This window comes from Protopterus annectens, chromosome 2.part1 (genome assembly GCF_019279795.1).
Source record: "Protopterus annectens isolate FY-2018-M chromosome 2.part1, PAN1.0, whole genome shotgun sequence".
Classification (NCBI taxonomy): domain Eukaryota; kingdom Metazoa; phylum Chordata; order Ceratodontiformes; family Protopteridae; genus Protopterus; species Protopterus annectens.
In genome coordinates this window covers 1,347,236,468-1,347,262,936 of record NC_056729.1, presented here as the reverse complement: position 1 = coordinate 1,347,262,936, position 26,469 = coordinate 1,347,236,468, and the positions used below count along the sequence as shown (strand labels likewise).

The 26,469-nt window shown below is 41.1% G+C and overlaps 1 protein-coding gene across 1 annotated transcript in view; it reads right to left on the bottom strand.

Annotated features, from left to right (window-relative positions):
* The window catches only part of ABLIM2 (actin binding LIM protein family member 2), a 2,642,076-nt gene that overhangs the window by 1,067,860 nt on the left and 1,547,747 nt on the right, over positions 1 to 26,469 (bottom strand). Inside the window, exon 7 of the mRNA XM_044062807.1 lies at positions 8,013 to 8,100. Within this exon, the coding sequence (XP_043918742.1) occupies positions 8,013 to 8,100 (88 nt within the window). The remainder of the gene's footprint in view (positions 1 to 8,012; positions 8,101 to 26,469) is intronic.

Below are 26,469 nucleotides of genomic sequence, written 5' to 3'. Positions count from 1 at the left end.
ATGGCACTTCCCACCTACCTGGGAGAATTTAAATAATAGGCATTGGAAATGATCTAGGAATAATTAGGAAAGATAGGAAGTACTCCAAAAGTTATAGCTAGTCAGTGGGATAAAAAGAAAGGGGAGTTTAAAAATAGGGTAGAAATAAAAGAAAAAAAGTTCTGGTTAAAAAGTAATAGGAATTAATTAGAGGAGCTGACAAAAGTTAAATGATTATAAAATAAGGGGAATCTCACACTTCAAGAAGAGATGAAATTGCAAAGTGCTAAAGTGAAAATAAAGAAGTACCTGGATAATATGCATGACTTTAGAGAGATTGCTGTTAAACTTTTTTTTTTTTTGATAATAACGTCAGAGCACAAACATGTCTGGCACAACAACTTAGGTAACAAAAAGTAGAGAGGACTGTTGCCAAACTTAGGGAACCCATAACAAGGGAAAAAAAAAAACAGATCCTGTAGCGGTATTTTGGAAGTTTTATGGAAATCTGTATAAAGCAGAGAAATAGGGAAATCAAGAAAAAACACAAATTGAAATATTTAAGGAAGACTTAAATATGCCAAGGTTACAGTTAGATGAGGCTCAACAGTCAACTGTTAAGACAGGAGAAGATCAGATAAAAATGGTGAAGTGCAAACAATCAGCAAGAAAGTCTTCAGGAATAGATGGTATTGCAGTGTTAAGTTTGGAAGTCGGGGTGGGGGGTAGAAAGTAATAACTATCTGTACGTTTTTTTTTAACAGTATTTTAAAAGGAAAGGAAGTACAAACATCCTAGAAAAAAGGCTGTGGTGGCTGTTAATATATAAAGACAGTAAAGATCCATGAGATCCAACTTCATATAAGCCCACTTCAATTTTAAACCAAGATTTTAAAGTCTTTATGACTGTAATGGCTAAAAAATTGGTACAGGTATTGCCAAAACAGATAGATATGGGTCAATGCAGTTTTGTTGAAGGAAGGCAAATATTTGATAACATTAATAAAACAATGAAGATCCAGAGGTAAGCAGAATGTAAAGAAAATAGTGCTTCTGTTGATGGGTCGTGATGCACAGAAAGTGTTCAACAGTATAAAGTGGGATTTTATAAGTAAGGCAATGGAAGCTTTTGCATTTCTTGATACAATAATAAGGTTAAGTAGGAGGATATATGAGGGATCAGAGGCAAAAAATCAAAGTGAGTGTTCCTCTTTGAGAACTTATGTCTGAACTGAGGAACCAGGCAGGGGTTTTCTCTTTTCCATTTGTAATTTGCATTATATTTAGAATCACTGTCAAAGAAAAGAAGGGACTTAGAAATTAAAATATATAACTGCTATGGTATTCAAGAAAAGTTGCCTTTATTTGCAGATGATATATCTGTGCTTCATAAAACCAGAAAAGGACATTTCAGTGTTGTGGAACATTCTGAGATAGTTCCTGATTTTTTTTCAGGAGAGAACATTAATAAAGATAAAACAAAGGCTATAGTTGTAAACTATGTATCCCATATGAACTTGTTTAACAATACCCATATTAATGGGGACATGATAAAATGAAGTATTCAGAAATATGGCTTAAAAAGGACGCTATAACAGTAGCTAAGAATATGTGGTAAGAGACTAAACAAAAGATAATACAAAAACTGAGAAACTGGGCACTCTTGCCTATGGATATGGATAAAAAGATACAAGCTGTAAAAATGTTTTTAGTCCCTTTAGTTTTATACATTAGTTAGGCATATTTTTATCAATCAGACTAGAGGTTATGGATAGTAGTCAAAAATTAGTTGAATGATTTTATCTGGTAGGGGAAGAGGGCAAGAGTCAAGTGGGATACACTGATCCTGCCAATAAAACAAGGAGGTTCAGGATTACCGGATTTGAAGGAATATGTTATTGCTACACAGATGAGGCTCTTATACATAACATAAGCAGAAAGCTAAAATTCAAAGTGGGAAGGGATGATAATGAATCAGGGAGGAAATTCAAGAAATAATGAAAGGGTAGGATTTTGGATGCAGATCCTTTAGGAGAATAACAACATTCATACAGAATATTATATTCATAAAGTAGAAGAAAGTATACTAAGAACTATGCCAACATGGTATTGGAGAAAGTAGATTCTGCTGACAGGGATGACTGCAGTTAGGGCTGTAGAGAATAGGCAGAGGGGGCTGAAATCTACTGGAGAAAACTGGCAAAGGAACCAAAGTACTGGCAACAAATAATGAGAGAGGTAAAGGTAATAGAATAGGAACAGGCCAAGAAGGCATTTGGACTGCGAGCTATAGAGACTGCCTTGCCTATCAGGGATTGATATCACAGCATGGGCAAATAGAAAGGGATAGGTGAATCCTAAATGAAAAACCTGCAGTGGTTGAGTTTTTAGTTGAATCTGGAATAGAAGATGCTGTTAAAAAGGATAATTAGTAGGGTATGTAACATATTGCACTATAACTATAGGAATCAATCAGAGGAGGTCAGAAAAGATTGGGAAGAGAGATTAGATAAACAATTCACAAATAAACAATGGACAGATATATGTATGGCTCCCAGATATGCAATAAAGTCTACAAGATTAAGACTTTTGCCTGAAAGTATTTGTATAGGTACTTTTATACCCAAGCAGAGTACAAAGTATTTTTCCTTAGGCAGATGCCAAATGTTGCTGATGTAATGAGGAACAAAGAAGTAACTGGAAACATATGTTTTGGGAGTGTAATAAGTTTGCAGACTTTAAAAATTCTCTACAGAATACTCTGTCAAGGATATTGAGTGAGCAAATGAGTGCAACTAAGGTCATTTTTGAGCTGGGATACAGGATCTGAATTGCCTAGACAGAGTAAGGCCTTGTTAAGTTTAATTCTGGTGGTCGACAAAACAGCAGTTACTAGAAATTGGAAATCAATGTCTATACTTGAAGTAGTAAGTACTATAACAGAGATAAAAGAACATGCCGTGGGATTTAGGTAAGAGTAAATTACATAGAAAAATGGAAACATGTTTTGGAGGAGGAATGAAGTTTATGAGAAGGCAGGAACCAAATAATTTATGTAATGTTGGATTGATTATATTGTATAGAACAATATATGTGATCTACAATGTTTGTAAATGTAAATTTGTTAATCTGGTTTGATTACATTTATATAACTGCAAGTTTGCCTGTGTCACAAGTGATAATTCAAAAAAGGTACTAAAAAACAAATATACTAAATTTAAAAACCTCGGAAAAACATTACATAAAGAACATAGTAAACAGAGGTATACAAGTAATTAACAAATATACAACATTTATACAAAGACTCATTAACAGTAGCATCATCTAAAGAACTATGAAACATATTTGGAAAAAATACTTCTCAGAAGGACAGAAAATATTAAAATGTAGGATTAATTTTAAGGAGTAAGAGAATGTTTTATGATACATAGAAGGAATAAGAGGGAAAGGTAGAGGACACACAGAAGACACTGGACCAATAACTAAGGGTATAGGCATGCACAGAATAGGATATAGAAGGGACAAGACATTTATCATCCAGGATTTGTGCATGTTCAGAGTCAGGTATCTTTTAGGTATTCTGTAGCTTGTGCCTTATAAAAGTTGGTGTTTACTGTGTTTCTTAGAGAGAGGAAAGGAGTTCTAAGTTTTGCAGAGGAAAGTAGAGTACAAAGGTTCACCAGCTGAGATGTTCGCTTCTATACATTAATAACATCTATTCAATGGATCTCAGCTGTCTACTATGGTTATAAAGCTGAAGAATATTTTTCAGACTAGGGCATTTGTCTGGATAATAGATGAGTCTATCAGAAGTGAATAGTTGGGATAGTATAAGGTAATGTCTTAGCTGTAACCACTGAAGATTTTAAGGTGATTTTTGATGTGTCCCATAATGATGACTGTTGGCAGGTTTTGCCACATTACAGTAGCACTATTCCAAGAGTGACAGTTAAGAGAATTGAAGGTTAATCAAGATAGCTGCAGCATAAAGTAGTGAAAGGATGAGAATGAATTGAGCAATATGTTTTCTGGAATTATCTGTGAGGTACCGTTTGACTCTACAGAGTGCGCCTAGCTTTTGGTGGGTATTTTTTTTTTTACTGTTGTTTTATTTAATGATACAAATTTAACATTTTATCAACAGTGACTCGTAGAAGCTTAGCTTCACTTACTAGTTCTATGTTGATGTTGTTATTGGAAGTGATTTTGAAATTATTTTTGTAGTCATTTGAATGCTTTGGAGTAAACATGGTCAGCTTTTTTTAGGGTTAAGGAGCAGCTGTGTATCACACAGCCAGGCCTCTATGGTAAAGAAGGTCTCTTGGGTAAATTGTTTTAATGTATCTTTCCTTTTAGTAGAAAAGATTGTTGAATTGTCTGTGTACTGTATGATAGTGGCTTGTTTAGAAGCTAGGTGGAGATCATTAATGAATACATTGAATAACAAGGGGCCAAAAATGGATCCTTGAGGAATACTCTCTGTAATTGGAAGATGATAGATTATGCCAGTTGCCATTTTACTGCCTGATGTTTTACATATTCCTGGGCAAGCTAGTTTTTGAAGCAATTTCTGGTGGAATACCATGTTGAAAGCTTTGGATAAAGTTAGGAAAAGTGTTGAGACCAGTTCTCCAGAGTTTCAACATTGGTAAACAGATGTTATAAAACTAAGAAGAGCTGTATATGTGCTATGAAAAGGACAGTAAACATACTGCATGGGGGTCTCTATCAGAAGATCAAACAGCCAAATTATCGAAACTAGGAAGATCAAATCTAGGAATGTCCTCTGGAAGCTGGTATTTTTGGGGGTCTGGTGTTTGCCCTTTCCCCAATGTAGAGTGATCTCAGAGTTGGTATGCATAATAGGCAGAAGGTTAGCAGGTGCAGTCCCCCACACAGGAGAGGTCCAGGGTGGGTTTGCCCCCTTGCAAAAACACTGCTTTTTGTGATGCCAGTTTGTAGAGAACAAGAGGGTTCAATGTTCTGTTATTTAATCTTCTCGGTTTTGGATCTTGCACGCCTCTGGAACTCTATCCCTTCTCCCATCTACACCATCAGCAGTCTCTCCTTGTTTAAAACCTCACTGCATTCACACTTACCTTACTTCGCAATGGAGATGCTCTTGCTCTCATCCAACCTAATTCTGACCACACTTTCTTCCTAACTTTCCAAACTTATTTGTTGCCTGTCACTACCTCCTGAAGTTCTACATCCTTGGGACGTATTTGACCAACTGCTAAAAACATTACCTCATTGTAATTGCCTAACAAAAAAAAAAACATTACTGCTTACTGAATTAACCTGATGTAATTTTGCTAATGAAAAATCTCTCTTTTTTTATTTTATTTCTGTATTATGTAACATTTATTTGAATTGTGTGATATGGATTTGTACTATCCGAAATATGTATTTAACATTTAATTGAAATGTATATTATAGAACTGTGCTTTTTATTACTATGTATTTGTATTTCTCCAGAGCTTTTCTCCCCAGGGCACCACTGAAAATGGGCTCCTTGTAGCCCAATGGACTATCCTGGAAAATAAACTGCAAATAATAAATAAAAAATAAATAATATGGCTATTTGATCTTCTGACACAGATCCATGTAAAGGAAAGGAGACCGTTGTTAGTTTGAAAGCCAAGGAGTTGAGACTCAAAACACTTCTCCAGAATTTTTGAGAGTAGAGACAATATGGCTATATCCTGAAGTTTGACAGCTCATCTGAATTTCCACCTTTATGGAGATGAAGAATGTAGCGTCTTTTCCTTAGGGGTGAGACATAGCTTCCAGTGATGGAGCAGTTGATTAGGATAGAGAAAGGAAAAGCTGGGGCATCAGCAGCAATTTTAAGTACTCAGATAGTATGTTATCTGGGTAAGGGGGCAGATTTTAAGGCTAGTAATAGTATTTTTGATTGTAAAAATTGAAACTGGTTTGAGGTCACATGTTTAGGGGCTAACAAGGGAAGACAGGAACCTCTGTCTGCATGTGCCAAGAATTTAATAAGACAGGAAGTGGGCACTGAATCTGCTGGCCATGCTGACAATAAGATTAGATGAAGTAGATGTAGGTTGTCTTGGTGTCCTCAGTTTTAACAGTTGGTTGACTGTAGTCCAAAAAGCTTCAGGATTTTAATTTGCTGCCTGTATAGTAATATAGTAGTTTTCCATTAGTTTTGATTGTAATTCTGTGAAGTTTCTGAGATGTTTACAAGTACTGAAGGGCAGCTACGGTTTTTAACTTGCTTCTGCTTTATTTCAGGCAATGTCTCTCTTTCATGAGCAATTTAATAAGTTTTGAAAGCCCTAGTGCTGGATTTGATTTAATGAATTTGGTTCTTAATAGGGCTAGTGCATTTAGTATGTTAAGGAATAATGAGATGAAGACAGCTACAGATTAATCAGGTGGAAGGGTTTGAACAGCTTGCCAGTTGACTGATTTTAGTGAAGTGATGTGCTTACTAACGGACATGATGTTACGAATAAGGTTGTGCAGATGCTGTTTTTCATTAGGTTTATGAGGCCTTATTGCAAAGATGGGTAGATGACCACTTAAGGTATCAGGCAGGCACCTCTTGAGAAGATTTTCTTTTCGGAATTAGATGGAATTCAATCCAAGGAAGAGGCTATACAAGAATTTTTTCTGTACCTTGTGGAAGTTGAAATAAGCTGAGTAAAACCATATACATTAATAACATCGGAAGGACTGTTACTGTTAGTAGTTTGCCAATCAGTATTTGTCTCCTAAAATTACTGTCTCAACTGAGATAGAGCTTGATGCTTGAAGACAGATATTGTTAAATGGTAGCCATACTATTTCCTGTGGGAAAGTAAGCTCCTATAATGCAAAGGTTTTTGTGAACATTTATTTGAAAAGATGCTATAACTATTTCAGCACTGAATTGTGGGGGTGGGCTTATATGAGACCTAGAGAGGTTTAAAGTATTCTTATAGATAATGGCCACTCCATCACCTTTTTTATGGGTTCTGTCAAGACTTAGGGTATTATATCCCTGCAGTAAGATTTCTTCATGTTTTATTTCTTGTTTAAACCAAGTTTCTGTGGCTACAAGTATTATCTGGGGAGTAGTAAGCTACCCAAGCATGCACATAAGTAAGCTTGTTTCTTATACTTCTAGGGTTAGCTGTGTAAAAGTGGACATCATATGGTTCTGAAAGATGACTATTTTGTGATGTGGCAGACTTGTTATGTTGTTACGTGGCTGCAGGACCAAGGTTAGAATGGATGTCACCACATTTACAAATGAAAAGTCTGCAGGCAGAATGTATAAGGGGTGTCTGAATTTCAGCCTTGATGTGGGTAAAGGCTTGTTGATTACATTGTTTTGAGTGCAACACTTTATTTTAAAGAGGTGGACAGTAGCAGAGGAGAAGGGACTAGGGGCTATTAATAGTCAGAGATATTTAGTGTTTGGGAGATGACTAGGGAGGAGATGAAGATCTCTCTCTCTCTCTCTATATATATATATATATATATAGGCAGGTGTGTGTAAGATGTAAGGAAGGTGGCAGTTGTGAGGGACAATAATACAATTGTGTAGAATAGTGGCAATGTAGATATGGAGTAATTAAGAATGTAACTGAAAAAAATGATAGAAGAGAAGGGGTGAAAGTGAAGAGTACAATAATTGCATAGTAAAAGTAGGGAGTAATTAGACGAGGATCTGATGTGAAAGTAAGAGGAAAAAATAATTGTTAAAACTAGGGAGTAGATTGAGGGTAGTAAAGGTTAGGTATGTAAAAAACTTACAATTAAATTCACATTAAGGTAATTGGGTTATGTGAATAACATAATACATTATTCTGCTAAACAATATTTAAAGGCCATGTTTTCCTTTGAAATAAATAAGCAAATTTAACACAGCAGGAGGGTCAAACTAATTCAAATCTACAATCCTAAATGCAACGGTTATGTACATACGGTGCAAATAATTTGTGGCATGTTAAATATCTTTTCTTGCCTGAAAAAGAATGCATTTCATTACATAATAGACACAGAAGTGTTATTACCTTGAAGATACATTTCTTCTCCTTCTGCAAACATCTGACTGCACCTGACACATCGTGCACAGGTTGGATGGTAGTGTCTGTCCCCTGCCTGCAAAACAAGAAAGATATTCATAATTAAAGCATTCAGAGGCACAAATTAAAATGTGCCAAGATAATTCCTGAACACATTTGTTCTTGACTAATGTAAGCAATGCTCCCTTGTAAATACATGCCATGATCCAATTATGTTGCAAAATCAAGAGAGAAATTACCAAGTTGAAGTGATGTTCACATGTAAAGATCTAGCTATTTTGCAAAGGATTATGGCTAGGATTTTGTTCATTATGGATCCAGTTATGTACTTGAAAAGAAATTTGCTTAGAAGATGATTTCCAAAAATGCACTCTGAGAACACTTCGGTTAAGGTCAGAGACCCAATCATAATTCATTCTAAGCATAGCTGCCCTGACATACCAATAAAATATAACAGGGCAAGGAGCCTAACAGCTTTTAAAGTGGTTGTCAGATAGAAAGTACATTTTGCTTTTTTTCTTGTTTTGCTGCTGTTTGTGTGGTACTCCAATGTGAGTTACAGCTGTTAAAAGTTGTCAGCTAGTTTTCAGTGCAGCACTGTGGTATCATTTGAATGGCAGCGAAAGGTTTTCTTTTATAACAGCAATGTTCAAACACAACAATCTTGCTACAGCTAAAAGCTTTACAAGTTGTAACTTACCTCACACTGTCACAAAAATGACCTCCAGAAGTGAATTTCATCTCAAATCAATCAACTGATCAATGGCTTTAAAAGCTCTTAGACTCTTCATACTACCATTCTTCATTTTTAGGTTTAGTAGTAAAACTGAATAGATAAAACTCTCCATCTACTGCAAAGAATTATCACCAGGCCTCTGATTCCACCTACCTGTTATGTATTTTCAAAATGGAGATGTGAATTTCTGCTGAATATTTCATCTTAAAAGAATAAAATATCACTCATACACAAAATTCATGTCAAAACCCTTCCAGATTATTTAATCCAATGCAGACTTTCTCACTCTGTTCTTATCTACAGGTTAATAAAGGGTCTTTTAAAGAAGCATGAAGTAGCCAAGAAAGAAAAGTAAGGTTCATTGTGCTCATCATAAATAATATATTTATTTACATTTGTTAACTAGGTATGTCCAGCTGGGAAAACCTTTCACTGTAGTCCTGAAGAGGTAAGAATCTCCAAAGGTTAACAATTAAGGCACACAATGGAGCATTAAATAGAAACAAAAACACACACAACACTGTATACAAATTATGTAGGTATTATATATGATTTGCTAAAGCACAAGTGTCTTGCATAGTGTACATTAAATGCTATGTATATTTAAAAGTAACATCTGATAACACTGGTGATCTGTATTCATCATTTGTAAAGTTGGATGATTTACTTACCATTATTAGCAGTAAATCATACTGATGATGACTGCAGTTGTGCAACTGCCACAGCTTGGATCTATTGTTACGTATATTAATGATTAGACTGATGACATGAATAATATTAGTTAACATGCAAATATGAAACATTCAGGAAAGGACGTGTTTATTGTCAGTAAATATCTCAAATCCTATTAAAATATACTACCAGTGACAGCTTTGGGACTAAGGAAACAAGTATTCAGCAATCTAAGGATTCAAAGCATGTAAAATGAAAATAAAAAAGAAAGAAAGAAGTTCAAAGCAAATAACAAGGAAGAAAATAAGAAGTTATGTACCTACCATAACGTTCCATGTTAGTTGTCTTCATCTCATCTTCTTTCTTGCTGTTTGGGATCAGAGCCGATCCTTGGCTCTGACTCGGCCATTTTCAATAGCTTGAGAGCTGTTTACTGGCTCGAGGCTACCCCTTATCCCATGATGCCTAGCGACAGCTACCCAGATCTCATTTGAAATAGCTAATCCAGACATAATATGAGAGAAACCAGTTATTCAAAAAACTGGTTGTTCCATGTATCCTAATATCTAGAATAGGTTAGGAAGACCTAGCCAGAAGAATAACAATAAAAGAAAAAGGAAGTGAAAAAGGACTCCTCTCGATCCACTAGGATGGTGGGATGGAGGGAGGAACACAAGAAAGAAGGCGAGATGAAGACAACTAACATGGAATGTTATGGTAGGTACATAACTTCTTAATGTTAAGTTGTCTATCTCGCCTTCATTCTTGCTGTTTGGGTGGCTCAGTGGAACACTCTTCAGAACAGTTGAACCAAAGTCAGCTCTGCTCCGGGAGACCATATCCACCTTGTAATGAGAAATAAAGGTATGAGGGTTTGCCCACGTGGCAGCTGCACAGATGGAATCCATGGCAACCTAGACTGAAAAGCTACGGAGGTGGCTAATGCCCTAGTAGAATGACCTTTCGGTTTAGTTGGTAACTCTTTATTCCATAACTGGTAAATAAATGTAATAGTGTGGGACAACCATCTGGATAAGGTCACCTTGGAAACTGGGAGACCTTGTTTGTTTAAGGCATAAGAAAGGAATAATTGGTCTGACTTTCTTATTTCTTTTGTTCTATGCAGGTAAAAATGCAACTGTCTGTGAACATCCAATTGGTGAAGCTTGTACTCTGCCTTTTTGCTATGATTGGGGAAGAACACAGGGAGATCTATAGATTGATTTAAATTATTTTCTTAGCAGACTTTAGGAAGAAATGAAGGATTAGTCCTCAGAGAAACTCTGTCCTTGTGAAACACCAGGTAAGGAGGACGAACACATAGTGCTTGAAGTTCTGAGACATGCCTAGCTGAAGTGATAGCAACCAGAAAGAGTGTCTTCCAAGACAGAAACTTGATGGAGCAGGATGCTGCTGGTTCAAAAGGAGGCAGAATTAAGGAAGTTAGGACTAAATTAAGGTCCCAAGGAGGAGGGGGATCTCTCAGTGGAGGTCTAAGAAGAGATGTTCCTCTCAAAAAAGCTTTACAGAGCTTATGAGACATGATGTTAGAATTTGGCAAACCGATATGAAAATTAGAAATGGCTGCTAATTGTACTCTAATTGTAGCGGAAGTGGCCCCGGATTGAAAAAGTTGTGCTAGAAATTCAAGAATTTCGTGGACTGGGGCTGAGAAGGGATCCACATTCCTAGACTCTGCCCAATAAGAAAAATGTTTCCATTTGCTAGCATAAGTTTTTCTCGTAGACTTATGTGAGGAAATGATAATCTCACGGACTGCTGGGAAAATGCTGGGAAGCCTGGCTAAGGTTGGAAGTGCAGCAACCAAGCTGTGAGCTGGAGAGTTTGGAGGGATTGAGGCAACCCGCCTGACTGATGAATCAGGAGATCTGGAATCGGGTCCAGAGTCCAGGGCTGAGCGAGAAGGTAGAGGTGCAGGAACGGGAACCATATCTGTCGAGGCCAGTAGGGGGCAATGAGGATCATTTTGCAACCCAACGATTTTGCTTTCTGTATGAGTTTTGGTATCAGGAGAAATGAAGGATAAAGAAGTCCCTGAGGCCAATCGTGGACTAGAGCGTCTCTGGGTATGTGACCTGGAAGTGGAAGAAGGGAGAAGTAGTTGCTGCATTTGCTGCTGAATGGAGTGGCAAAAAGATTGCAGCAAGGCTGTCCCCATTTGCAGAAGATAAGATCCGCAACTTTCTGATTCAGAGACCACTTGTGAGGCATGAGGATAGCTCTACTGAGCCTGTCCGTTATGACGTTGGATCTCCTAGGGATGTGCATCGCAATCAGAAAATGCTGGGAGGAAATCGCCCACAGCCACAGTCTGAGTGCTTCTCGACACAGGGGGTAGGATCTGGTTCCACCCTGCTTGTTGATGTACCACACCACTGACGTTGTCGGTTTGAATTGCAATGGTCCTGGAAGGAAGAGAGTCTTGAAGGGCTTGCAAAGCTAGGAGCACGGCTCTCATTTCTAGGACATTTACGTGCAGATGGTACTCGTGAGGTTGCCAAGTGCCTTGGACTGTCCTGCCCAAATAATGCCCCCCCCCACCCTATCAGGGAGGCGTCTGTAGTCACTGTGGCTACTGGAGTGGGCTGTATGAAAGGTCTGCCCTGAGTCACTAGTGGGGAGACCATCCACCAAAAAGGTACCTTTTGCATGCCTCTGTAAACAGGATCATGTGAGACATGGGTAGCTCCTGGAAAGACCACTGCGTGAAAAGAAGCCACTAAAGAATTCTCATGTGGAAATGCGCTAATGGAAGTAGAAGAATGGCAGCTGCCATGGAGCCCAGAGTTTGAAGGACATATCTGACTTGGATCCTTTTGCTCCGCATTAGGATTTGCACTTGTTGACGAATTGTGGACACTCTTTCCAGTGGTAACCTTGCGAACATTTCCCTTGTGTTTAATTCTGCTCCTATGTAAGTGACAGACTGACAGGGCAACAAGGCAGATTTTTCGAAATTTAGTGTAATACCTAGCTGGGTGCAAGATGTGATTGTATAATCCCGCTCTTGTAAGAACTGATGCTTGGTGGTAGCAGTGAGGAGCCAGTCGTCTAGATATGGAAACACCTGGAATCCTTGACGTCTCAGGTGAGCTGTGACCACTGCCATACATTTGGTGAACACCCTGGGGAGCTGTGGTGAGACCAAAGGGCAGAGCTCTGAACTGGTAATGACTGGCCCCCACCCAAAAGCGAAGAAATCTCCTGGAGCATCTGTCCATCTTGATGTGGTAGTACGCATCATGAAGATTCTATCGAGCACATCCAATTGTCCTGACCCAGGAAGGGTAGAATGGACTATAGCGTGACCATCCAAAACTTTGTTCTTTGTACAGATTTATTTAGTCTGCTGAGATCCAGAATTGGTCTCTCCAGACCCCTGTCATTTTTGGTATCAAAAAGAATCTTGAGTAAGTTCTGAATCCGTGCTGGTCTGCGGGGACATCCTGAATGGCTCTTTTTTCTAGCAGTTTTGAAACTTCTATTACTGCTTGCTCCTTCAGATTGGGTGGAACATCTGGAAGGGCCTTTTTTGACTGTAAGGGGGATTGATGGAAGGGAATTTTGTAACCTCCGGATATAATGGATAGTACCCATCTGTCTCTTGTTAAATTGTGCCAGGCTTTTGGGTACAGTGAAAGTCTTCCCCAGACTGCCTCCAGAGGTGAGCAGCCGGACAACCCTTCAGGGATGCTGGAAGGGCTTATCAGAGAAGGATTCTCTGTTGCCCTGGTTCTGCGGACCCCCTCTGCCACGAGGGCGGCATCTATTATTGTTGTTTCCCCCTCTGTCTCTGCAGGAAAAATCACCATGTATGTCAGGCAAGGCTCCCTGAGATTTGCAGAACCACATCTTCCCACTCTTCTGACCCTTGGGGTAAGGTCTAGAGGGAGTGGAAAAATGGACTCCCACGGCAGAGAGAGTATTGCCTTCTTGCTCACACCTAGTCAACATGTCTTTCACCTGTGGCCCAAAGAGAAAGGAGCCATCAAAGGGGGTATTGGTGAAGGACACTCGAAAGGGTTCCACAAAGTGAAACAGCCGCATCCAAGCATGCCTCCTGAGGGCCACACCCGTGCCCGCGGCTCTACTCACTCCATCGGCTGCATAGGAAATGAGCCTCATGGAGGAGTTAACTACAGAATTAAGAGTCGCTAGCTGGGAAGCTACTTTGGTTTGTACTCCCTCAGCTGTAGGATCTTGAAGGGTATCTCCAAGCTCTTTAAGGAGAACCCTTTGAAGGCAAGTAAAATGACATAGATAGTTCAGGGACCTTATGGAGAAGGTCGCTGAAGCAAACATTCACTTTCCGTACCTGTCCATCATCCTAGACTCCTTGTTAGGGGGATGAACAGATGAAGACATCTCTGCTAACTCTTTCTTGGTGGCTGCTGCTACCATATGGCATCAACGGGCACACCTTTAGAAAGGAATTGCTTATCCTGGGGTGCTGTAATAAATTTATTAGGTCTCCTCAGAGTTGGTTCCACTGTGTCCGGAGCTGACCAAGCCTGAGCCACTACAGACACAAGTGGGTCGAAAGCAGGAGAAACCCAGCAGGTGGAAGGTCGGGAACCAAAAGCGTCCAGGAATACAGACTCATCCTCAGTAGGGGCTAGGGGAGTCCAGTTCCCCCTCTGCCTAAGCATTTCAAGGATGTCCGAAAAGGAAACATCTTCAGAGGGGAATCTCGGGGACCCTTCCAATTCATCTAAGTCTGTATCAGAAGTGACAAACTCAGGGGAGTTATTGTGCTTCCTCTTGCACTTCTTTCAAGGGGGCTCCTCTGAGTGATCAGGGGAGGCCTCAGAAGAAGAGGAAACACCCAATTGGGTGTCCTGGGGCATTGGTTCCCTATGCCTGGGGTCTGGAGGAGGAGCAGAGGTTGGCACAGGCACTATGGGGGACGGAGCCGATGGAACTGGTAGTGGAGCTGTGTTGGGGGACAGCACACTCTGCATGACCTCAAAGGCATCCCTGCCTCAAGGCAGAGAAAGCTCTTGTTCCGAAGAAATAGGAATCTTTCTCCGCGCCGAGGGGGACGGCTCCGAGGCCGATGTTGGAGCTGAGCTCACCTGTGCCGATGCTCCGAGAGGGAGAATGGGGTCAGACAAGGATCCAATGCCACTTGCCCCCTTGGAGCCAACGAGGGAGCCCTGGCATCCAGATTCCTCAATCGAAGGAACTATTGAGGTAATCGGAGCTGAAGGAGAGATGGTGATTGGAGCCGACGGTTCCACTACTCGAACCCCAACGAACTCTGGCTCTGAACTCAATGGAGTCGGAGGAGGAACAGAAAAAGAGGTGGATGGAGCAGATACCTGTTGAGGAGGGCTAGACAATAGTTTTGCTAGTGCCTGTGATTTAAGCAACCTACTTACTACTCTCTCCACATCATGATCCGATAGCCTAGAGGATCGAGAGGAGTGTGAAAAATGGGTGGTTACGTTCACTTTGCAATAATGGAGACCAAGGAGCCGAATGAACAAACTCTAATGAAGGGGACCTCAGCCTCTTATGGCCCTGAGACGGCTCCGAAACATCCGATGGAGCCAATGGAGGGGTTGTCTTGTCAGTGCCAGCTGGAACCGACATACTCGGTAAATCCATTGCAGGAGTTGTCTCCGAAGGTGGAGCCGACGGTTTAGTGGATTTTGGGGATTTCACTGGCTGGGAACTCTTTGCCAGTGAATCCTGAGGTTTCAACAGACCCCTAAGGATCAATTTGTTCTTATGCTCCTACAGTACTCTTGGACTAAAGGCATGGCAAATAGAACAAGAGTCCTGCAGGTGAACGGCGCCCAAACAATAAACGTAACTAGTGTGCCCATCTGTCAGAGACATTTTCTGACAGCATGAGTCACACTTTTTAAAGCCAGATACTTAAGCTTCCTTAGACATGACCCGACTACAAAAAAACTAAGTACCAAAAGGGAAACACAGGCAGACAAATAAGTACTACTCTAAACAAGTACACCTATAAATAAATATAAACCTCCTTTTTTTTTTTTTTTTTTTTTTGTAATGATAGCAAAAAAGGAAAGGAAAGCCTCTACGTTAAACGGCTATCCAAGGGAGAGGAGGAGGGGGGAGAACTCTCTAACTTAAATGAGTTCTAAATAAAAGGGAAACTAAGAAGAAAGAAGTACTCAACAACATGTACAGAATAAAGCTAAGGAAAGTAAAATATCTATTAGTTTAAAGGGTCTAAGAGAATATTTTTACACAAAAAATTGAAAATGTATTAAGCCTGTGCCAGAAAATGACACACCTCGCAGCTGAAGCGGCAAACGAGATCTGGGTAGCTGTCGCTAGGCATCATGGGATAAGGGGTAACCTCGAGCCAGTAAACAGCTCTCAAGCTACTGAAGATGGCCGAGTCAGCAAGAATGAAGGCGAGATAGACAACTTAACATCAAATGTTATTGTCTATAATGCAGAGAGAATACATGCTAAAAAGAACACTGCTTTGTTATGTAACACACATATTTACAGGAAATGAAAACATTGGCCTGTCAGAAAACCTTCTGTCTATAGAAAAAGACATCATCTTTCCAAAACAGGAAGAAGGTAGAAAAGCAAGGCAAGGGGCAAGCAAAAAGGGAAAAATCTGAATTGAACTTGGAAGGATTGAAGAACATTACTGACAGAAAAAGGGAGAAAGACTGAAGCTGACAACATGGCTCAAGCTGTGGAAATACAGAGCCAGCTGTATGAGAACTGTATGCTTGGAAATGTAACAAGCAATGGAAACAAGTAGAATTAATAAGACTAATGGTGATGAAGACCACTCCTTAGTATAATTGTTCAGATATTACTCAAATATAATTTGTTAAGCCTTCAGATCTTGTCAGAAGTGATATACTTGTAATTGGGGATTCAGTTACTAGTTGTGAGAAAGGCCTTAGAATGACTTAATATAAGGAAGTATTGAGCTGGTTTTATTGGCAAATCAAATGACATATGGGTCACTCGCTCAAAGGACCTTAACCTGGTATGTGACATCAATAGAACTTGCTGGAGACACAGATTTGTCTCACAGAGGTTGCACCACCTTTGGAACAAGCTTCCTATTCATGTTAAACAAAGCCCTTTGTTGGCCCTATTTAAGCATAATTTGGATGATTGGATGCATAACGTGATATTCAGTCTGGGGGGTTCCACCCGTGTCCCTCTTGGACAGGGGCAATAGGTGCTGATTTTGGTGTCTGCTTGAACAAGATACCCTTGGGAACATGGGTTGAATTTGTCTAGGCTTTAAGAGCCCTAGGGCTGTTAGCCTAGTTACCTCCTATGATCCTTTGAAATTATCTCATCTGCAAGGACTCTGTTAGTATAAAAGTACAGTTGTGTAAGTTGCAGTTACCATTAAAGTAGATGTTTGAATGATCACTTCTGCAGTAGCTTTAGCTATATGGGTTATATACACTTATATCCTTTCAAGGATATAACAGCCAGCCAGCTTATGAAGCTTCAGGGCACCTTCCACATGACGAAAAAAATCAAACAGCTCAAGCTGAGCTGAATAAATGGCAAGTTTGGGTGTGAAGCCTTTCAGAGCTTTCCTGTCAGCAGAAAGAGGAAGGCTAAGCCCTGCAGAGACAAGGATAGGAATAACAAAAAATAAAATTCCACACTTTGGCATAAAAAACACCAAAAAAATAGGGAGGGCAGGAGGGAGTCACTACTGCAGGAGTAATCATTCGAAAATCTACTGATCTGAAGTTGTCAATTTTCACTTAATCCTTGACTGTGGGTTCGGTTCCATATATTGGAACCGACTTGGCAGTTATTCAGCTTGCGCCCCCCAAAACTCTTGAGCTATGCTTTACCCATAATGCTTCTCACAGAATTACCTCAGATCTCATTTGCCACTTTCAGTGCCAGACACGTCTATCAAAACAGCTTTTGAGCAAGCTAATTCTACTTTGCTGTAAGTGAAATTTCTCTTTTAATCATCTTTTTAGTGACTACTTTCTCTTCTTATACCCAGCAGCTCTTTCCTGCTTCCATTTCTTAACACGAGTAATGGTTTTTTTTTTGTACATACCACTCTCTTACCATTAATGTATTTCTTTGTACCATCCTCTGCACAAAGGTCGGCTATCTACAGACCCTGGAAACTACAGACCCATAAGTCTCACTAGTCTTATCTGTAAAGCCATGGAAAAAATTATCATGGAGATGATCAACAGAGATATAGTAAACCTCCAGACACTAGACCCAACCCAGTTTTGTTTCGTCAAGGGCAAAACATGCCTACTCAACCTACTGGACTTCTTTGAGAAGGTCCCAAAATCAATGGATGAGGACAAAATCATTCACATGGCCTACCTTGACCTGGCCAAGGCATTTGACATAATACTCCACTCAGGCATTGTTGAAGAACTCTAGAGGTTAGGTACACACTCATATGTCACCCAGTGGATAGTCAACTGGCTCACAGACAGGACCCAGGGAGTTAGAATTTGGCTGTCCACCTCTACCAAGAGTCCAGTCACAAGTGGAGTCCCTCAGGGAGCAGTCCTTGGACCGCTCCTTTTTGGCATCTACTTCTCAGAAGTCAAGGCCAATGTCAGTGGTCTCTGGCTGATTAAATTTACAGGTGACTGCAAATTAGGAGCTGTCATTGAATCTCACACTGACAAATGTTCTCCGGGAGGGGCTGAAACAGACAAACAACTGGTTTCAGAGCCATGGACTAAACCTAAATGCCAAGAAATCCATAACAGTATCCTTCGGGAAGTCATCTATCTCTGGTAACTATCATATTGACAACACACCCCTTAGAGTTGACCCAGCAGTCAGGGACTTAGGGACACAGATAGTAATCTAGTCTTTGACCATCACGTATCTACAGTGGTGAGGAAATCATTCTATGTTGTGCAACTTATAAACAAAGGTATGGCATCTGAGTCCAAGGAAGTCATTGTTCAACTGTAGTTGGCATTCATCAGACCTATCATTGAGTACAATGCCCCCTTTGGTATGTACCTAACCAGGCATATCCAACAATTGGATTGTCCATAGAGGTTTCTCACTAAACGAATACAGGGCATAAGTAAAACATCCTATGTAGACCGCCTCAAGACCTTATCCCTGTATTCTGTCTCCTGCAGGCTTTTGAGGAGAGATCTATGCCTGGCATACAGAGCATTGTCAGACCCCCCACTCTGATGGACCTCCTGCATATCCACAAAGCAAACAGCACCAGCATTACCCATTCTAAAGACTTAAACCTTGTCTGTGATATAAACAGGACTTGCTGGAGAGATAGGTATGTATCCCAGAGACTACCCCCGTCTATGGAACAGGCTCCCGTTCCATGTGAAGCACAGTTCCTCTCTAACCCAATTCAGGTGCAAGTTAGGCAACTGGGTGAAAAAACAGAAATTCATCCCTGGTTTGGCACATATGTCTCTAGTGGACACAGGTAACCTGTAAATAGTTCATCTCCCAGACCCATACTTACACCTACCAAGGGTATCAGAAATTGTCAGAGATTTGGGATGCATGACTACACTTAAAAAGGCCATTGTGATCATTAGCCTAGTAAACAACAATGACCCTGTCATTTGTACCTTTCTTTCTTCTTTTCCTTTTTTACCGTTAGGTAATATTTTATAGCATTGTTGGTATGAGTTTTCCTTTACAAAAAATCTAAACTTTAGACTATAATATCTTAATTTTCTTTCTGCCATACCTTCTGATTGTGTATTTTTGGTAATGGTTGAAAAAACAAGGGAACTTCTGACTTCAAAAGATGCCAGAAGTGTGAGAGTAAACTACCCAATTCGGACAGACACTCCTTATGTGTGTATTTTTGGGCCCGGTGCACCATCAGGAAGACTGTGGCATTTGTCGCAGCTTCAGTCACCAGGGCCTTACTGAGAGAAAATAAGCTCACCCTAAAAGTTCTTATTAAAACTGCTTTCAACAAGGCCACATTTAGTTCTCCAAAGTCAAAAACAGACGTTAGCTCTCCTTCATCTACTTCCTCATCAAACATGGACATTCAATGAAGAGGAGCAGCTCAGTGCTGACAGTATCTTCAGCACTGTTATCAAAAATGCCTAAGACTTTCCCAGTTCCTACAGTTTCATCAAAACCGACTGGGGAAAAGACTTCACTTTGATGTCATCAGTACCTACCTCTGCACTGACAGCTTTGGCACCAACTGCTATTACTTCAACTATTTAGAAGCAGACATCTCCAAAACCAAAGGAATTTCTCTTTAAAGATAGGCCTCATACTAGGTATTCCCCCTCAATAGACCGTTTCGTAGACCGACCTCCAAGCCTTTTCTTGGAGAAATCCAGATCACTGTTGTTCTCTTTGCTTTGTTCCTCCAACAGCCTCACAGAATCTGATATTTTGAGGCTGGTGGACCAACTCTTGGTGGAGAGGAGATTGTCCACTTCTGCAGTTCCTAGCCTATCTAGTTCTGGAACCTTACCTATCTCAACTCCAATGATTGTTCCTCCTCTGACTCCAACTGAGCCTTCAGAGTTCCCAGTGCTGACAATTCTAGTTTTGACTGTCTTGGTGCTGGTCATAACTACTTTTCCAGCACTGAAACAAGCCTTGAGCTCTTTGGTTCTGTTGGAACTGGATACCTCCTCAGATCACAGCTTTATTGCCAGCTCTGGGAGCATTGGCACACATTAGCTCGACACTGGCTTTGGATTTGGTGGCAGCCTCCTTGGTGTGGGTTGGGACTACAGTTCTGAATGAGTCTATTTCAGTCCCCGGCTACCATGCCTCTACAGGGAGCCCTGCCTTCCCAAGCTATGGAGAGGGCATTGTCCACTGAGAACATTCAGTTGACACCACTTTTGTCGGACCAACAACCATGCCCTTCCCTTCACCTGGAGCTTCCTCCAGCCACTACCCTGGGACAGTGAGTGCTGAAGCCTCAGAATCCAACCATAGTAGTCATGTCCTCTTCAGGTACCTCTTCAGTCCATCCCACCAAAGATGTACTCCTGAAGAGGAAGTGCAAGAGGAAGCACTTAGACTCCCCTGAGGAGTCTTTCACTGAAGATACCAATTTCGATGAAGGGGGAGGTTCCCCAAGGTCACCCCCGGATGATGCCTCCTTCACAGACATTCTAGAGATCCTGAAACAGAGGGTGGCTGGACTTCCCTTCATCCTTCTTCAGAGGAATTGTTATACCTTGAAACATTGCATGCCCGGCCCTCTACCTCCTGGATCTCTCTGCCTGCTGGCAATCTTATTAAATTGATTGCACAGCAGGCTTGGAAGATACCTGATTCTATCGAGCCAATCTCAAATAGAGCAGAACATATTTTGTCCACTCTAAGGATCAGCAGCATTGTGTGAAACGAATACCAGTAGTTGCCATGGTGGTAGCGGCAGCCACCAAAAAGGAACTTGATGATGAAAGTCCTACTATCCATCTTCCTAATAAAGAGTCTAGGATGATGGATAGATTCGAGAAGTGCACATATGCTTCATCAACCTTTGCACTAAGGTCCTTGAATTACTTGGCACATTTCACGAGACTTCAATGAGATCTGATAAAAGAACTATTAGATACTGTGATAGGAGCAGTAGCTGAAGGGGTTACAGAAAATGTTACTTTTCAGCTGGCAACTCTAGATTCTGTTTGCAACTCGTCCATGAGGCTGACTGCGAATGCAGCCAAAGGGACAACGAGGGCAGCAGGTTTGGAGGTAGCTATTAGGAGACACACCTGGATGCGCTTATGTGAGTTTATGGAGCCATTTAAGTCTTTTTTCATCAATGCTCCATTTGATGGAACATCCCCTTTTAGTCCCAAAGTTAAAGACACCCTGGCCAGATGGAGAAGGATGGAAAGACCCTTTCTGCTGCGGGCATACACTTTTCCACTCCTCAACGATCTTACTCCAGAAACCAGAGAAGTGGGAGGCAATGATTCAAAAAGTCCCTAGCGCCTTTCCAAGACTCATGTGGCAACAACTTCCCCTGGGGCAGGGGGGAGAACAATGGAAGATGCCATGCAAGAGGCAGAGATGGAGCACAAAGTCGGGGTTCCATGGATTCTTTCCCTGGTAACACTTAGCAGCGTTCCTGAAAATGGCCTGATTGCCATTTTCTTGAGGCAGTCAGGGGATGATTATCCTTGCACCTACTTGCCTGGCTCAAGATAACAATGGACAATTGGGTGCAGAGGATCATAACCAGAGATTACAATAGTCCTTTCTCAGACAAACCCAAAAGATTGAAGAAAATCCTAGATGTTCTACCAAGTCACAGGTTTGCAGCAGTCTTAGAAGTTCAAAAATTACTCGAAAAATGAGTCATCCAAGCAGTCCCACCAAACCAGATATGATCCGGAGTTTACTCAAGATTCTTTTTAGTTCCAAAGAAAACAGGGGATTAGAGATCAATTTTGGATCTCAGTCAGTTGAACAAATTGGTTCAACAAACCAAATTCTGGTTGGTCACAGTTCAGTCAATACTTCCGTTCTTGGAAAAAGACAATAGGATGTGCTCGGTAGAGTTTCAGGATGCGTATTACCACACGAAAATGGACAAGTGATCCTGAAGATTCCTGTGCTTCTGGCTGGGATCTAGTCATTATTAGTTCAGAGCCCTGTCATTTGGTCTCATCACAGCCCCCAGGGTGTCCACCAAATGCATGGCAGTGGTAGCAGCTCACTTCAGACTGCAAGGATTCTGTATGTTTGCATACCTACATGATTGGCTCCTCACCACTCCCACCATGCATCTACTCTTAGAGGGAAGAGACCACATTGTCCAAACTTGTTTCTTGTTGAAAATCACTATAAACTATGAAAAATCCCATCTAGAGCCAACACAACAATTGAAATTCGTAGCAGAGATGCTAAACACAAACACCAGCATTGCATCTTTTCCCCCAGAAAGACTTAAAAAAATATGACCTCAAGTCAGTCAGATTATTCGATGCAAAAAGGTGATTGCAAGGCTGTTGCTACAAACTCTAGAATCAGTGTCAGCCTCCATCACTTTAGTTCCCCTTGCGAAATATCACATGTGGATTCTTCAATGGCTCTTAGCATCCCAAAGATCATTATTGAATCAGCCAATGTCCCATCTGGCATTAATCACCAACTTGCGCAAGAGAGATCTGAGTTGGTGGCTTCACTTCAATGACCAATAAAATTTTGTCAAGCAGACCCTTTGTCCATCTTCAAGCTCAAGCCATAATGATCACAGCCGTGCCCCAGATAGAGTGGGGGAGCATTATCTCGGAAAGACAGTCCAAGGCACTTGGACCCAGCTAAAGGTCAATTTGCACATCGATGTTCTAGAGATGAGGGCAGTGCTCTTAGCATTGCAGGCATTCCAAGAAATCCTCCCCTTGGGAATGATTGCAATTCAAACAGATAACATGTCAGTAGTCTGGTATACCAACAAGCAAGGGGGGACCAGATCTTACCCTCATTGTCGAGAAGCTCTCAGTATATGGTGTGAAGGTTGCCAGCCTAGCTAGATAGAATTTTGTAAATAATTATATGTCATTGTAAATATTAAAATGATCCACAGGCTTGTTTCACAAATGTAAAGAAAACTGCGTTATGTGTAGAGATTCAAAAATGGAACCACAGTGCACCCTGCTGGAAGAAAGCTGATAAGCAAAGGATTATATGACTGTTTGATCTCAAGCTTAGAGACATGATGACTGGGCTAGGAAATTCTTTCTATTGCTCTAAGTCCGAGATAATTACTAGGTTTTACATGTAAAGTGTATTTTATTGCTGTGGCTTCCTGGTAGGTGCAGATTCCAAAAAGAAATGTTAACATTTTAAGTTCTTTAAGCCTGGGAAACTTAAGTAGAAGTGTCAAGAATGATGTAATCTGAAATGACAAAGCAGTAATGCATATTATCAATTTAAGACATTCTCTGAGAAAAAGACTGAACATTGTGCATTTTCTTCTGAAGCTGACAACAACTCACCAGCACGTTGCCTTGTAAGTAGAATTTAGAACATAGTTTCTCTTACAGACAGATAGGAATATAGCCAGATTAGTCTAGCTGTTTTCTATAATGATTGTTTTAAAGTATTTTCCTGTGATATCTGAACTCTCTATTAGCACTGTGTTGAATTGATGAGTATTGTCTTGTGTTACTGTTATTTATTAAAGATTTTTAAACCTTTCAACTGTGGCTGTTTTGTGTAGAGATAATTTAAACTCTCAGAGTACTTGCATGTATTTGGTGATGCTATATAAGCCACTCCAATAGCCTTAGTCCTGGGTTACACTTACTATTTGGATAACAGTAATAGCACACAGTGGAACTGGTCACCCATTGGGAAGGGCCTTATAGTAGCTGGTAAGTAGTGGTTGGTGACAGTGATTTCTACCTTATAGTTTGGGCAGGAGGGTGCATAGCTGAAGAACCTATACCAGCCTTCCTCAGGAGAGTCTGTGTGTTTGTATATAATTCATATCTCAAAGTGTGTGTGTGTGTGTGTGTGTGTGTGTGTGTGTGTGTGTGTGTGTGTGTGTGTGTGTGTGTGTGCGTGCGTGTGTGTGTGTGTCAGCTACTTGTGCACAGACATAAAGCCCTGGTTGGACAGAGAGGGTGCTGGAAGTTTTGGCTTGACCAATCGGCTGAGATCTGTACCCTATAGCTGTGCCAGTGGAGAGTCTTATTGGGGATCTGGAGAGAAAAGGAGAAACCAGACCCAGACTGACTGTGATCTCTGTGTGCTCCTAAGGGAAATTGGACTTTACTGTGTGTGTACTTGTTATCCTTCCCAATGTGCATGCTCCTCACTGGTGCTAGTGGTGAGGACCGAGGCTCCTTGATTACTGGGCCAATGCATGGACATCACATATTAATTGTTTGGCAGTGGTGGGATATCCACATCAAGTATTAATTGTTTGATAGTGGTGAGTTAGCCACATCACATATTAACTGGCTTATAGTGGTGTGGATAGTGAATTCCTGTAACTTGTGTACAGTGATCACTAAAGGTGTTTTTCTACTCTAAATCAGCCACGCAGTGAACATCCAGAGTTCAGATCACAATTGCTTTATTTCTTTTGTTAGCTTAATTAGTTAGGGAGAGCAGGTAAGCATGTCAGCAGAGGAGTATAGTAAGCTGACACGGAGCCATTTGGCTAAGATGTGCCAGGCTAAAGGACTGGTGCATGGAAACCTGACTACTGCAGCTTTGGTTTGAGCTGTATCAGAAAACAGTAACCAGGAGGATGATCAAACTGGCCATGGAGATGTACATCATTCAGAGAATGGACAGCTCAGTTTCTACAGAGGATTTAATGGAGTTAAAGAGACTTGAATTGGAGGCCAAGCACCTAGAAATAGAAGCAGCAGAGAAACTCCAATCTCTGCAGGCTGAGGAGAATGAAAAACAGCTACACCTGGAAGCTGAGGAGAAGGACAGGCAGAAGCAGCACGAAAAGGAAATGCTGACTCTTCGCCAGAGTCATGGAGGTAATGTAGAAGGGAGTAACTGAACCCCAGAAGCAACAAAGGTCAGTAAATTTCTTCCACAGTTTACAGAGGGGGATAATTTTGATAGTTTCATTCATATGTTTGAGAGGGTATGTAAACAGTATGATGTTGACCAAAGGCTCTGGGTATGGCTCCTGACCCCCTTACTCCATGGTAAAGCTGCAACTGTCTTGTCTAAACTGTCGGACAATGATTTCTTAAATTATAATGCTATAAAGAATTGTTTGCTATAATTTTTAAGCTAACACCTGAAACGTATAGGAAATGATTTTGTGAGCATAGACGCAAGGCAGATGAAAGTGTGCGTGAATATGTTGCTGAACTAAGCACTTATTTTCATAGGTGGGTGAGTGGATGACAGTTCACCACTTTTGAAGGGCTGGCAGACTTTTTGGTGAGGGAACAAGGCCTTAGCACTTTGCCTGAAGACATGAGAATCTAGTTAGCTGGCATACAATGCTTTACTGTAGATGAGTTGGGGAAGAAGGGAGATCTATACCTAGCAAGCAGGGCATCACTGCATATAAGAGAGACCCATTGCTGCTCATGGGTCTAAGGGAACCCATGGTGGGCAGCCCAGACTGCCCCAACAGAATATGCCAGTAGCAGAGGAAGCCACAAGTCCAGGTATATGTCCGGGACCTAGGGTTAAATATTTTAAATGCAGCCAGTGGGGCCATGTGGCATATAGATGTACATGGAGGCAAGGTGGGGAACAAAAGGTGAGGAAGCCAGTAAGTGGGAATGACAAAATGAAAACAGTAGGTTGCCTTGAGACAACAAGGGTACCAAACTACCACAAGAGGTTATATCCTATTGTAGTGAATGGCAAAGAGACCATTGCTAAGAGAGACACAGCCTCTGACATAACCATTGTGAATCCTGCAATGGTTACAGAGGAGCACTAATTGCCTGGGCAGTCTACTCCAGTCAGAGCTTTAGGAGGGACCCTATTCCAAATACCTTTGGCTAGGGTTTACCTTGACTGGGAGGGTGGAAAAGGAAGGCAGCAAGTAAGTGTGGTTGAGGAAATCCCTGCAGATGCCCTGATAGGGAATGTGCCATGTGCTCATGCAGTTACATGCAGTCAGGCTTGGAGATAAGCAATTGGGTCTGGTAGCCTGGGGAGACCCAGACAGACTGCACACTTGCAACCAGGACTGGTGAGGTGGTTACTTCAGTGAGGGAGCTACCCTGTAGCAGTGAGACTGAAGGTGAGCCACAGCTACTTGTGGGTACTGATGTTCCCTTGGACAGAGTGACTGCAAAGGTAGAGGTGAGTAGTAGTACCCAGGCTGACAGTGAGGCACCGCTGTCAGAGAATGCTGGACTTCTTGTGGAAGGGGAACTGGGAAGGTTTACAAAGTGAGAGTTGAGACAGGTTCAGCTGTCAGACCCTACATTACAAGGCCTGTGGCAAGTAGCTAGTGAGGCACCAGATTCTCAAGGGAAGGGGGAATCTGTACACTGGGACAAAGAGTTACTGTATAGAGAGTGTACCCCTGAGGGAGGGCTAGAAGGTAAGAGGATAGAGCAGTTG